The sequence below is a fragment of the Cuculus canorus genome, chromosome 6 (assembly GCF_017976375.1).
Source record: "Cuculus canorus isolate bCucCan1 chromosome 6, bCucCan1.pri, whole genome shotgun sequence".
NCBI classification, from domain to species: domain Eukaryota; kingdom Metazoa; phylum Chordata; class Aves; order Cuculiformes; family Cuculidae; genus Cuculus; species Cuculus canorus.
In genome coordinates this window covers 20,250,835-20,264,986 of record NC_071406.1, presented here as the reverse complement: position 1 = coordinate 20,264,986, position 14,152 = coordinate 20,250,835, and the positions used below count along the sequence as shown (strand labels likewise).

The following is a 14,152-nucleotide window of genomic DNA, read 5'->3' as shown; positions in this document are numbered from 1 at the left end:
AGAGCTCACAGAAGTAAGGAAAAGACGAAGTATCTCTGGGTCCCTTTCTTGTTCATGGTTAACCATGCATGTTTGTTCTCTAACAAAATACAGATACATTTTCTTCTGAAATATTATTGGTTTTGGTCGAAATACCATTACTCACAAAAACATAGTTCTAACCACTTGTGGTTTCTTTCATTCCCTTGTGTTCTCCAGTAGCCATTATTGATTTGTATTTATTTATTTCACTGTATTAAGGAATCTTACTCTGATGGCTGTATTTAGAAACTGCACTAGTACGCAGCCATTCCCAGTATGGTCAACAGTATGGCTATGGCTTTTCAGAGTTTCTGAGAGTCTGAAAGGAGAGCAGTAGTGTCTGTAGGTAGATTTCCTTTACTCTGGAGATCTGTACAGACCCACATGGGTCTCAAGCAAGAAGTCCCTGCATTGCTCTATTCATAACTGACTATTCTATGTTTATAAATGAATGGTTATTCCACACCAGGTAAATTGCTAATCACGCTCCACATCTTCAAAAATAACAGCCTGGGCATGCTTTCTTATATTTGATGTTTATTTATAAAATAAACTTCTGTTATAGGCATGAGTATAGTTATTATTCAGAACTGATTTTCACAAAACTCTGTGATTTTGACATTAAAAAATTACTCATTTTTTGTAACACTTAGACATCTACCTGACCTGTGAATACAAGCAATGAGGCAGCCCTGTGAGTGCCAGAGAATGTATATATAAATATCAAAGTCAGAAATTTATAAATACTAGTCTGAAATTGTTTCGAAGTGCAAAAACTGAGATTAAATGAAGCTTTTAGAAAATTAATAGTGTATATAGTACATTTTCTCTCTTTATTTCTAAATACTTTTCTTGCCAGTCATCTTTGATAAAGAAGGACTCTGTCTATAAGCATAAGTATGCAAAAATCTATTATTCCTGCTTTTCAGGTACACTTTCACTGGAATTTATACTTTTGAATCGCTTATCAAAATTCTTGCAAGGGGCTTCTGCTTAGAAGGTTTTACTTTTCTGCGAGACCCATGGAACTGGCTTGACTTCAGTGTCATTTTAATGGCGTAAGTGGTTCAAGAACTTTTCAAACTTTTAGGGCATGAAATTAGTGGCAAATATAATAATAAATGCATTTATTTAAAAGTATTTAATTTCTGCAACCTGTAAAGTTTAGACATTGTATCACATATTTTAGTACTCGTAAATCAAAGTAAAATATGCCAGCATGGAATGTCAGCTGCCAGTGTAATTACTGCTGAGGGACACTAATTTCATGTCCTACTTTTTTCTGCTCACCAGAATGGAAGCCATCCCTTTGGCTTCATGTCACCATCCTATTACAAAATAATTAGTTTAATTAGCTGTTCAAATATAAATCGTTGAGTTTCACTTCAATGAAATTCAAGCAAAACTGATGGAAATAAATAATTGTAAAAGTGAGTTGTACTGAGGAGACAGGTAAATTTTGGAGTATGATCTCTAATGTTGCCACAGAGGTTTTGAAGACCCACGTAACTAGTATAAGATCTGCCTCAATTCTGAATAACTGTGATTTAATTCTACAGGTATGTAACAGAATTTGTAAACCTAGGCAATGTTTCAGCTCTTCGAACTTTCAGAGTATTGAGAGCTTTGAAAACTATTTCTGTAATCCCAGGTAAGAAGTAGTTGGTGTAAGGTGTTAGGCCCCTCGTATCTCCAACTGTTATTTGTGTGCTGTCATTGTGTTTGTGTGTGAACTCCCCTATTACAGATATGTGACAGAGTTTGTGGACCTGGGCAATGTCTCAGCGTTGAGAACATTCAGAGTTCTCCGAGCTTTGAAAACAATATCAGTCATTCCAGGTGAGAGCTAGGTTAAACACTGAGGCTGACTTTCGTTCCATTGAAGTCGAGTTCACTTCTTTTGAGCATAAGTCTTGCTGTTTGCTGCTCATGTTGCCAAAAAAAAAAAAAAAAAAAAAGAAAAAAAAAAGGCATGGCCATAAGTCTGGATTATGATTCTTTGCCTTTTCAGCATTAGCTTCTTTTATTTTGCAAAATCAGCCTTTGAGTTTAACAGATTCTTGCATGAGACATAAAACATGAGGCCTATGGGTTATTTTGCTTTGTTTTTCTGCATTTTGTTATGATAAGCTGTCTCTTTTACATTAAAAAAGCTTTAGCGCTATGGCTTTCTTGATTTTGAATTTTTTCCTTTCTTTTACTACTTAAAATTGACATTAGTCTTGAAGACCACCAAGCAACAACAACAAAAAGCTACCAAAAAGGAGATAAACATTGCACAGGAAAATTTATCAAATGCAAATGATTCTTTTTTCCTCAAAATTACTTGCCAATCTAGCTCATTCTATCTTCATATTGCTGTAAAGTCATATTTAATATGAACTAGAAACTGAATTATTGGCAAAATATTAAGTGCTGAGAAAAATTAGGAGATAAATAAGACATATAAATCAAATCTATAACATGATTGATAAAATTTCCTGCTTGAGAATAACATTATGTAATCGATTTATTAGAATATGTGTACATTCCATACTCATAAAAAAGAATCTTTTTCTTTCATGCATCTTTGCAAGCTCTGAGGCTGCTCATGAAGCTTTACTTGTTGAAAAGGAAAAATTAATTCCTTTAAAGTGTCTGCATGACTTCTTAATTATATGGGAAGGGCAAAGATACTTTTTAATAAATCTGTGGATCTTTTCTCTTTGCAGGCCTAAAGACTATTGTAGGAGCCCTAATTCAGTCTGTGAAGAAGCTCTCGGACGTTATGATCCTGACTGTGTTTTGTCTGAGTGTATTTGCACTAATAGGGCTGCAGCTGTTCATGGGAAATTTGAGGAATAAATGCCTGCAGTGGCCTCCAGATAATATTACTTTTGAAACAACTGTTATTTCCTACTTTAATAGCACAATGGATGAAAATGGTACATTTGTTAACATGACAGTGAGCACATTTAACTGGAAGGATTACATTGAAGATGAAAGTAAGAATGATATAACTATTTTTACTATATTTGTGGCTGTAGTATGTAGCTATTTGTGATCAAACAAAGAATATTGAATGGTTTATATATCTGCCTATGTAAACTGCTTTCAGTTACTGACTGAGATCAAATACATACAAGAAATAAGTACAATAACCAGAAGTGTTCCTAAACAAACTACGAAGTAATCATCAGCCACTTTGGTTTTTCCTATGATTTATATTTATTTTACTTTGTAGTATTTTCAAGTTCATTTTATTTATTCACATATATTTCTAATGCTTTCTACACAGCTCATTTTTACATTTTGGAAGGACAAAGAGATCCCCTACTTTGTGGAAATAGCTCTGATGCAGGGTAAGACCCTTTCAAAAACCGTCTGCTATATTCTGTAGAAAAAGCAATAGCCTGAAACCTAACTGTTGCAGTTGCAACTGCATATTTAGCAGTGTTACGAACCTTATAGAGTTTTGCTGCTAAACAATCATTTCTTCTTAAGTCAAAATATTGTTCTCTCTGGCTAAACAAGACTAATTAACAGTGTTTCTTCTTGCTTGACTGGAAAATGACGTCAGTGTTAATGGTAATCTGAACTCTCGTAAAATCTATTTTGGAAATGTACTGATTGCAGAAATTAGGATAAAAGCAAAGGTTAGTACTGAGAACGACAATATATAAAATATTAAGAAAGCACAGTAGTGACCTCATAATTTAAGACTGAATCTTTTTTTTCAACCCTTTCCCTTTTTTATTACTGGCAAATTCTGCCATACACGCATAGCCAACTCTGAGCTTAGAATTGCTAGCTGAGCTCCAACACCTAACTGGCAACAGTGGTGCTTATTGAAAAAAGAAGTCTGAGCACTGTGTGGGAGATCCCTAACAATACAATTGGATTTAGCTAATAATATTGTTTAATCTGTCTGTAACCTTAACAACATTTCAGCAATTATTTCTGCCAGGAAATTATTCATTTGGCATAAAGATTCTACTTGCAAAATGTGACTGAGGAGGATTTAAATATTTAGGTCACTTCAACCAGTGAACGGGTGGAAAGAGTATCTTTCATTTACACTCTTATTAGTTTGTTTCTTAGGACTTTTTTTCCTGAATGAATTAAATTGTAACCAATGGATTTCCTGTAAAAGAATAATGCATATTGTTCCAAAAGATAATAAGTAAGTTCTAGAAGGAAATAGAAGGGTTGACTAAGTACTTGCTGTTTGGTTTTCACATAGGCAGTGTCCAGAGGGATATATATGTGTGAAAGCTGGTAGAAACCCCAACTATGGTTACACAAGTTTTGACACCTTCAGTTGGGCTTTTTTGTCACTCTTTCGGCTAATGACTCAGGACTTCTGGGAAAACCTGTATCAGCTGGTAAGAAATTTTTATGACATAAAAAGTAAATTGTAGGCTACATACAAAATTATATAATTAGGATTATTTGTACATGAGCTGAAAGCATAATGCTGTTGCAGTAACAAAGATAAGTGGTAGAATAATATATAGATATGTTTTCTACTCCCTAGACACTACGTGCTGCTGGGAAAACATACATGATATTTTTTGTTCTGGTGATTTTTCTGGGCTCTTTCTATCTGATCAACTTGATCCTGGCCGTCGTCGCCATGGCCTACGAAGAACAAAATCAAGCAACCATGGAAGAAGCAGAGCAGAAAGAGGCAGAATTTCAACAGATGCTGGAACAACTGAAGAAGCAACAAGAAGAAGCTCAGGTAATGACAGAAATTGTTCCTATCCGGCAAGTTATTTAAGCATATCCTTAATTCAAGTTTACTTGAGTCAATAAGTTTACATATCCTTAGAACGTACAAGAAATATTTATAACAAAGATATTACTTCCAAATTATTTTAAAATAATCTTTGTTTTCTTTCTAAAGAGAATAAAATGGTTTAAAATTTTATGAGAAAAAGACATTTGAATAGACATCTCTGTGTGAGCTTTTCTTTTCTGCAAGTGGAATACATGCAGGAATTCAGCTCCATGAGTCAGATCTCTGTCTAATTTCTGGACTGACTTTCTGTTGCTTGTTGTCTGGACTACAGTCATTTTCAACAGGACAATGTTTGTAAAATATCAAATTTGAATTGCCTATGAAACTATAGGTAGTATTTTACAGATGCTTTCAGTACTAATAATTCTATACAGTGCTAATAGAAAGTGAAATTCTGTCTTTTTCTTGAAAAGAAATCTTGATGCCTGACCTGTGAAATCTAATTAGCATATCTCTATTTTAGTCATTAAACCTCACCACTTCTGAATCACTAAAGAAAGAGCAGAATCCTGCAAAATACAAATGCAGATTTTAAAAAAAAATAGATGTTTCTGTGTTTGAGAATGGGAAATGACCACTCAGTTAATTATAAGAAAAACAGCATTACAGTCAAGATCCCTTTTGTATGAGAAAATATTAGCAGAACGTATGCATAACAAGGTAGATCCCTGAGCTACTGAATTGGTTGCTGAGATGGAAATGAGTGTCGGACCCGTCTCTTCATTGCCTTGAGAATGAACCTATCCATCCACAAATCTAAGTCATCACACCGATCTTTGGATTGCTCCACTTGTTTGAGCTTTAGTGTTAGAATTGTGAAGTAAATGGGTTGTGACTTAGCATCTGCTGCCTTTGTAAGAGCATTTGAAGGGTGATATTTGGAAACCAGTATGACAAAATTTTTAGTATCGCTTTTTAAATTGATAAATACTTCAGAATCTTTTTAATACTCAATTTAGTAGAACAAGTCTGAATCAAGTTCACTTGTATGGTGTGGGTTGTATATTACGACGCAGAAAGCAATTAATTCATACTATAAGCTTTCAAACTATCCTTTCCTGCTGTATAGAGATATCTCATTTCTGAACTACTTGGCACTGAGTATAATATGTTTTGCTGGACAATTCCTACTCGTCTTTGTTACATAACCATAGTCTTTTGCCATTTCTCGCACCACCCTTTTTTGAAAGTTCACAGGACCCTATCAGCTTCACAAACATGTATTTCACTGCAGAATTTCATAGCAATCTCCCAGACAGTTCTTTCTAGGAAGATAGTGGACACACTCGAATTTCAATTCTTCCTTTATTTGATGGCTAAATGAACTGGTTTTCCCAGTGAACCAAATCAGGTTCAGTGCTACAAAACTGTCATGTTTTTCTGAGCTATATCCCTTGACTATAATCTACATCATTCAGCATGCTTATCATGTGCACTATTCTGACCAACTGTGCATTTAAAATCATGAATAACCCTCCAGATTGCAGCTGAAGATACTGGTCCTGGTTTTTGTGATGGCTGTTTACTCCAGTGGGGCATCTCATCTCTTTACAACAGAGAAGAAATCTAAACTTTTTTTCTCTCTCTTGCAGCAACAGGCAATAAATGTACCTTTCTGTGTCTATATCAAACACTAGAGTGCTGTTACAGTGGGAAATGTGGGAAGGGAGCCATGAAGAGGGAGGGCAAGAGAGCTTGAAGAAATATCCAGAGGGTGTGCCTGGTGCCAGTAAAGGCAGAAGGAAAGTGAGTGGAATGTCCTTGCAGTGAAGACAGTGAGGAAAGGCTAGATTTGACTGCTTGCAGACTGCTAGTTGGATTATGGTACAATAACTCATATGGTGGATGTTAGGGATTAGCTTTCTTTGTAAGAGCTCAGCTGAATTAGAGCATGACATGGGGCTTTTCTAAAGAGAAAATGGGGAAGGAATATGAAATACACAAGAAAGCCCCATGTTAATACTTTTCTGACTACCTCAATTTTAGACCAGTGTCTTGTGCACCAAGTCTTTAAGGAATATTATTCCACTGAAGTTGATGCTTTGAATAGCTCATGCTGCTTAACAATGAGGAGCTATGAAACACAGTAGTTTATTGTCAGTTCAATTTGTTTGTGTATATTTGCACACTCAAAGTTTACAACCAGCAGTTTTACCACAGTGATAATAAAAAACATTTGATAATAGCTGATAAATTATTATTTTTTTGCCTTCTAAGACTACCTTGCTTTGTAACCTGACAGGCAACAGCAGCAGTAGCAGCAGCGTCAGTTGCATCAAGAGATTTCAGTGGTGTAGGGGGATTAGGAGAACTCTTGGAAAGTTCTTCAGAAGCATCAAAGTTGAGCTCAAAGAGTGCTAAAGAAAGAAGAAACAGAAGGAAGAAAAGAAGACAGAAAGAAATATCTGAAGCAGAAGGCAAAGGAGATATCGATAAATTCCCCAAGTCCGAGTCAGAAGACAGTATCAGAAGGAAAAGTTTCCGCTTTTCCACAGAAGGAAGTCAACTGACATATGAAAAAAGGTTCACATCTCCCCACCAGGTACAGCACTCTTTTTTTTATTAGATCATGTATGTCTATTCTAATATAGTTTTGACTGATATTACAGAAGCTTTGTATATTGGAAGTCATGTAAAAGATGAATGAAGGAAAAAAACAATGGTAGTACCATTAAGTGTTACAGTTTGATATTGTTTGACCCATTCTGTTAGCAAAGGGGTAAAAAGAACATACCACAGATAATTGTTAGCTTAATTAAAACATTTATGAAAACATATATCTGAAGATCTATTGGTAGATTGCAGAAAGAGTCAAAGATTCTTTGTTTGATGTTCATATATTTGCACTAATCAACCATAGGTTCTCTGTTCGGCATCCATTTCAAAACTATACAAATATGTTTTCCTTTTTTTAGGGGAACACAACATCAAGATACCATGTATAGGATGTTTCACACTAAAAATGGTTTATATTACTTTCTTCAATTAGCTTCTTTAAATGGTAGATAATGACAAAAGTATCTCTAGTACTCCACAATAATGACAAAATACTTAGGGATCGTTTGGGCTTGTATTTATAAGAACTTAGTCATACTGTTCTTTTTCATTTAGCAATTCATTATACAAGATGGAGAATCATCGCAGTCATAGAAAAAGTTAGTTTAGGAAGGACCTCTGGAAATAATTTAGTCCAAACTACAAAGCTCTACTCCCTTAAATCAAAGGATCTCTTTCATCACTTGAGGATGCCTTTGCTTGTTTCAAGTCTACACACAGTTATGGTATTTGTAGAAAAATCACCCAAAATACACGTCTTCAAAAGATCATGTCTGATTTCACCTGACAAGTGACATTTAGCTACCAGTACTACCCATGTTTAACTACCAACATTTACCTTATTTTATGTTCATTTCAAGTGTGTTAATTTACAAACTGATATAAAATATAAGAATCAGTGGCAGAAATATTTCACATTGAAATACACACACTGAGGGGAAGAAAGCTTAATTTGAGACAATGCCTCACTAATAACTCAAGTATAATGCATGATGCCTCGTCTGAAAAAGATACATTTGCATTTCTAAGGAAATGAAGTAATGTTTATTTTAATTTAGAAGAATGACCAGATTATTCTCTGTGCAAGAAATAAGTAAAAGGTAAGAAAAATAAATTGTTAAATCAGTCTCAACTCCTTTGAGCAATATTGTAAAAGTACATTTTCTAATAAAATGTCTAATAATTTTCTAATAAAAAGTCTAATAAAATGTACTACTGTACTCTTGGGCCAAAGGTGCTCCAAAAAATCTTTCATTAATTGCAATGGGCATTGAATCAGGCTGGTACAAGGAGTTAGAGACACAAACCCCATCTCAGACCACAGAATTCTGTCTCTCTTAGATGTATATGAATGTCCATGCCTCATGGGTGAGGACAATGAGTGACTTGAGCATACTAAAGAGTCACTGACAAAGTCTCAGCAGAAAGGGTTTTCTGACCACTAGTCTTGTGCTTCAACTGCTTGGTGATGGGTCTCTTCATTGTCTACTCTGAATTCCTTGAGACTCTTTTATATACATCTAGCGAAAAGACTGATTAAGGAATATATTATCTTTATATTAAATACATTTTTTGGTACACAGAACAAATACTTAATACAGAAGCATGTGTAGTAAAAGGAGGAGAATTTCAGACAAAGAGATTCCATTCATAATAAACTTCCTGTAGCTGTATTAATATACAGTAAAGCATTTTTGTGTGTATATTATTACTCTGAAACTCTCAGAAAGCTTTCATCCTTGCAATTGTCTTGAAGAACTGTGAAATTTCCACAGAAACTTAAGAAGCTTAGGAAAGCAAGGCATTTCAGATTACTTTTGATAACATTAAAATTAAATGTGAATTCATGTTGCAGAATAAATAATTAAAATCCATTAAAATCGAGTGAAAAAATTGTATATGCCTTAGATTTGAAAGAGAAGAAGGAAAAGGGGCAACATATGGGAAACAGCTCGTTATGACACATCATGAATTCCATGGCAGAAAGGAAGCCACTGACTGAAATAAATTTTTTAAAAAATAGTTTAATTTTTTAAAATAGAAAGATACTTTTATCAAATAAGTAATCTAAATGAGGATAATTTATTAATTAAATATTGTCTTGGTAATTGGTTTTGCAGTTGTAAAAATATTTTGGGGCAAATGTTGCTTGTGTATAACTGAAATAAAACTGAGCTGCCACAGCAGTGGAAGGAATACAGGCAGTAGGACTGGTAAAAGGAGAAGCTAGTTTGTCTTATTAGCCAAGCAGTTAACTGTCTGGCGAAACAAGGTGGCAGAGCATGAAATAATGCATTACAATGATGAGAGGAGATATTCTGCCCAGTCGGCCCCTGTAGAGGTTTTGTCCTTTGATGCAATATTCCATGTGTAAATGAATGATGCAGCCTGCAAGAAAATTCAGGCTTTCCTTTCAGACCTCACTTTCCAGGAGCACGTAGACACATAGATTTCTCCCCCTACACGTGTTAGAATTGCAGCCATTTTGGCTTATATCTTTTGTCTCAATCCAGCAGGGACTTTCAGAGCCAGCATTACTCCTCCTAAATCCCCGAGGGGCCTGATACATTTAGCTGTGCTCAGAGCATGATAACACACATTGGAAAGATGGGACAACAAACAACATGTGGGAGCCATGGGAACAGTCTAAAAAAAATTAAGAGTAGCTAGTGATAGTCAGATGAAACCTAGTGAACGTGTGATTTTTTGAAGTACTGTAGGTTGGCCAAATACATTTACAAGGAAATGTACAAAGGGTGCAGTAATTAATTTACCACTTTCTCAGAATTCAGTGTCATGTTCTATAGCACATAGAGCATTTTTTTGGGTAAAAATACCTTTCAGCATAAGCAAAAGAGTACTTTTTCTCCAGACAAGTTTACAGAAGTGGATTAGCAAAACCATTTGGCTGATACTTTTCGAGTAACTCAGCCTGAGGCTGACAGCCAACACAGAAAATTTCAGCCCAAATTATTAAAATTTGGTGTAGCTGTAAGAGCAGACTAAATACATCTCATAACGGGAAACACCTGCCAGCCCTTACAACAAGCAGTATTACCAGTTCGTATGTGTGTGTAAATCTGAGTGTGCATATACAGAGATACACATGTATCAAAATATGTATATATTCAGTGCTTGATTCTTGCAGTACTAATATAGGTTTATATATTATAGTGCAGTTTTCACTTCACTGTCACTTCAACATCCTATGATAAAAACACTGCTATTACATATGAGCATTTCCCACCTGCAAAACTAGTGAAAATTTGAGAATCATCTCAAATCAGACTTTTGATGAACCAAGATGTGAAGATTTGTACAAATGCAGAATTGAAGAAAGCTCAATGCAAGGTTTGTTTTTTCCACAATTAGTACTCATTTTATTTATTCATGAATGCTGTTAATAAAACATGTAGCAAGGGAGAAGAACATTCCATTAACCAGCATCTACTGTAATTAAAAGACAAATTATGAACAACCACTGATTTATTTTTCTCATTTGTAAGAGGATATCCTTAGGTAACTGTGTCCCTGGTGAATGCTCGATTTGAACTGATGGCCAAGTGGTACCTTCTGGTAGGTGCGCAGCCTGCTGGAGCCCTCAGATTGCTATGATGTCCAAAAATGCTACTAGTCTTGTTCACACTGCACCTCCAGAGCTTCCCCAAGCTATTGTCTCTGTATTCTAGTTTTAGACTACTACATATGTTGTTACCACACTGTTGAGCCTGTTCTGAAGAGGGTAGGCAAGTTCTTTAGATCACCTTAGGCTGAATTTAATACTGAACGTAAGACCACTTTCTGCCTCTAGCAAATAGACTGGAAAGCAATGATGAGTGAGCATTATCAGTTTTTATCCTTAGGAATCCAGGGGATGAAGAAGGAAAGAAAAGTAAAAGATTTTTAGCTCTGTCCTCTAATAGAAGAAGGAATGGAAGACAAATATGCACAAAACCTTGGTACTGATGTTGAGAGCTGTCTCCAACACAGTCACAGGTTCTTACCCATCCTGCCATCTTTGCCCAAAACTGCCCAACCTCACTTAAGTTTTCTGCACAACTTTTCTTCAGTCCTGCTACATTAACTGAGAAAGAATTTTTCCCCTCTACATCAGGCCCCCTAATGAGCACATTCCCCTAATGGACACTCTGATACTATTGAAGAAAAAAGTGACCATCCTACCTCCAGCACTGTAACTATTCTTTGAAAAGCCAAGAACTTAGAACTTCTGTTCTAATGCTGTTTAGTTTTGATTTGTTTTAAATCTCTTACAGTCTTTGCTGAGCATTCGTGGTTCCCTGTTCTCACCGAGGCGCAACAGCAAAACAAGCATTTTCAGTTTCAGAGGTCGTGCAAAGGATATAGGATCTGAAAATGACTTTGCTGATGATGAGCACAGCACTCTTGAAGACAATGAGAGCAGAAGAGATTCTCTCTTTGTTCCAAATCGACATGGAGAACGGCGCAACAGTAATATTAGTCAGACGAGTGTGTCATCTAGAATGGTACCAGCACTTCCAGTAAATGGGAAGATGCACAGCACTGTGGACTGCAATGGAGTAGTTTCCTTGGTTGGAGGACCATCAACGCTAACTTCACCTACTGGTCAACTTATGCCGGAGGTAATTATAAGTAAGCCAGTAATTATTTGGTTAGGCATGGAATTTTTTTCTTGCTGCTCATCTCTACATGCCTGATCATTTCTTAGAGCTGTGAGAAATACTACAATTTGCAATAGTTTCTAGGTAACAGAACATGAGGGAAAAATGTCCTTAACCTGCTATATCTGAGCCTCAGTAAAGTATTATATTCTCCTTGCCTTCAGCAAGATATGTGCGCATACAAAGAAAAAATCATAAACTGGATTTGACCATTTATATATAGTTCCATCTCATCAACAAAGGTAGACATTTGATCTATAACTAAGGATACAATTTCGAAATATGTCTAGGAAAACACCTGCAAAATTTAATAGAATACAATTACCACTCCTGTGATAGTTAATAGAAATACCCCTTACTGAATTTATCTTGTAGAAATTTTTATCATAACTTCAATGAGAAAAAAATACTTAAAATTCCTATGTACGTTTGCAATTACACTAAGTTTCAGTTTCAGACTTCATAAAGCTAAGATGTTCTTTCAAACTTTCAGAAAAGCAAGCTTTTTCATACATAGCATTTTAATGTGTATTCAGTATGGTATTTTGGTGGCTATAATAGTACTCTATTTCACCTGAAATATACTTGCATTATAAATAAGATTTGATATTCATTACCTCTATTAAACATTTCTTTTTATTTTTCTCTTCTATCTTGATATAGACCTTCATACCAGAAATTCAATTGTATTACCTCAGAGGTTATGTGTATATAGTTATATTTCAGAAATATATTAACCTGAGGAAAGATTTGGCAATTCAACTTAAGAGTCTTATCTAAAGAAATATTACTAGCAAATGCTCAAAAATTATTTTTCATCTTCAGACTTAGACTACCTTGAAATCCCTTATGAGTTCTGCCAGCTCTTTTATTCTTCTTCTGGATGAGGACAGAATAATGAGAAAAAGAGTGAGTGGTTTCCATGAATCACAGAATCAGTGGTAGAATAGGAACTGAAATTTAGGAACTTTTAAATTCCACTCCTGCACTTAGGTTCCTAGGCCCCACTCCAGAAGAAAAGCAAAGCAACTGTAAAGACACCTACATGCTACAGAGTAGTGACACGTTAGGTACATTTAAATCAGAACCAGGTATTATTGCTTTGAAAATATAATTAGAAGGCACAGAAAATAGCAAGGGCTTGGTATTCATTGCAAGAATATATCACAAATTATGTGTGAGCATTGTGGTGGGAGAGAACTGGGTAGAAGAAATATTGAATAAGATGTGATTTTTTTCTCATGTAAAATTTTCCAATCAAGCTTATCAGGTTAGGAACACAGTACTTAGAGAGAGCATTAATTCCTAGAATTATATTCCTGCTTCTTGTATCAAAGTTACTTTCTTAAATAATATTTCTTTCCGTACTCTCACTTTAATTATTTAACATGACTAGCTGCTGGAAATTAAGGTGGCAGGTTTCAACTTTGATCATTTTTTCTTGAAAGAATGATAGTAGTCACTAGCAAAAAGATACCTAGCAAAAATTTTGTTCACTCAGTCATTTAAATGAGAACGACTTTTGGTCCCACATTGCCTTGGCATTGTGTTCCCCACTTGATTATTCACAGTACTGGAGAAAATTCCCACTGAATTCCTCAATAAAGATCAAAGAAATTACTACAGGAACAGAAACCATCAGTGTATAAGAAAACTCTAGTATGATGTACAAAGTTGATTTTTATTATCAATACAATATTTATACAGTAAATATTGTTAATTGGCGGTTGAAAAGGATGCTTTAATTCCTAAGTATTTCATTTACAGGGCACCACTACAGAAACAGAAATAAGAAAAAGAAGACTGAGTTCTTATCAAATTTCCATGGAAATGCTGGAAGATTCTGCCGCAAGACAAAGAGCAATGAGTATAGCCAGCATACTTACTAATACAATGGAAGGTACTTGACGCATTTTATCTGACAGGCAGTTCATTGAATTTCTGCTAACTACACATACAGAGTGATTATTTAGATAATTTCCTTTATAAATGTAAAACTGGACATGTGAAATCTATGAATATCAGCTACAAAAGGCTTTTGAGCATCTGTAAGATCATTTGCACATTCTAAATGCTTAGTCATTTATTTTTCATGACACGTTCCAAAATATTACTCTATTGAGTGGACTAA

At 35.1% G+C, this 14,152-nt stretch overlaps 1 protein-coding gene across 3 annotated transcripts in view; it reads left to right on the top strand.

The window, feature by feature from the left end:
- LOC104054530 (sodium channel protein type 3 subunit alpha) overlaps positions 1-14,152 on the top strand; it is a 76,396-nt gene that overhangs the window by 21,641 nt on the left and 40,603 nt on the right. For 2 of the 3 annotated variants that reach the window (XM_054069966.1, XM_054069963.1), the window contains 9 exons: positions 951-1,079; positions 1,769-1,860; positions 2,733-3,005; positions 3,299-3,362; positions 4,244-4,385; positions 4,538-4,744; positions 7,047-7,346; positions 11,635-11,982; positions 13,789-13,921. In XM_054069966.1, the coding sequence (XP_053925941.1) occupies positions 951-1,079; positions 1,769-1,860; positions 2,733-3,005; positions 3,299-3,362; positions 4,244-4,385; positions 4,538-4,744; positions 7,047-7,346; positions 11,635-11,982; positions 13,789-13,921 (1,688 nt within the window). Of the gene's footprint in view, positions 1-950; positions 1,080-1,580; positions 1,673-1,768; positions 1,861-2,732; positions 3,006-3,298; positions 3,363-4,243; positions 4,386-4,537; positions 4,745-7,046; positions 7,347-11,634; positions 11,983-13,788; positions 13,922-14,152 lie in introns of all 3 variants that reach the window. The other variant, XM_054069964.1, reaches the window with a different exon arrangement.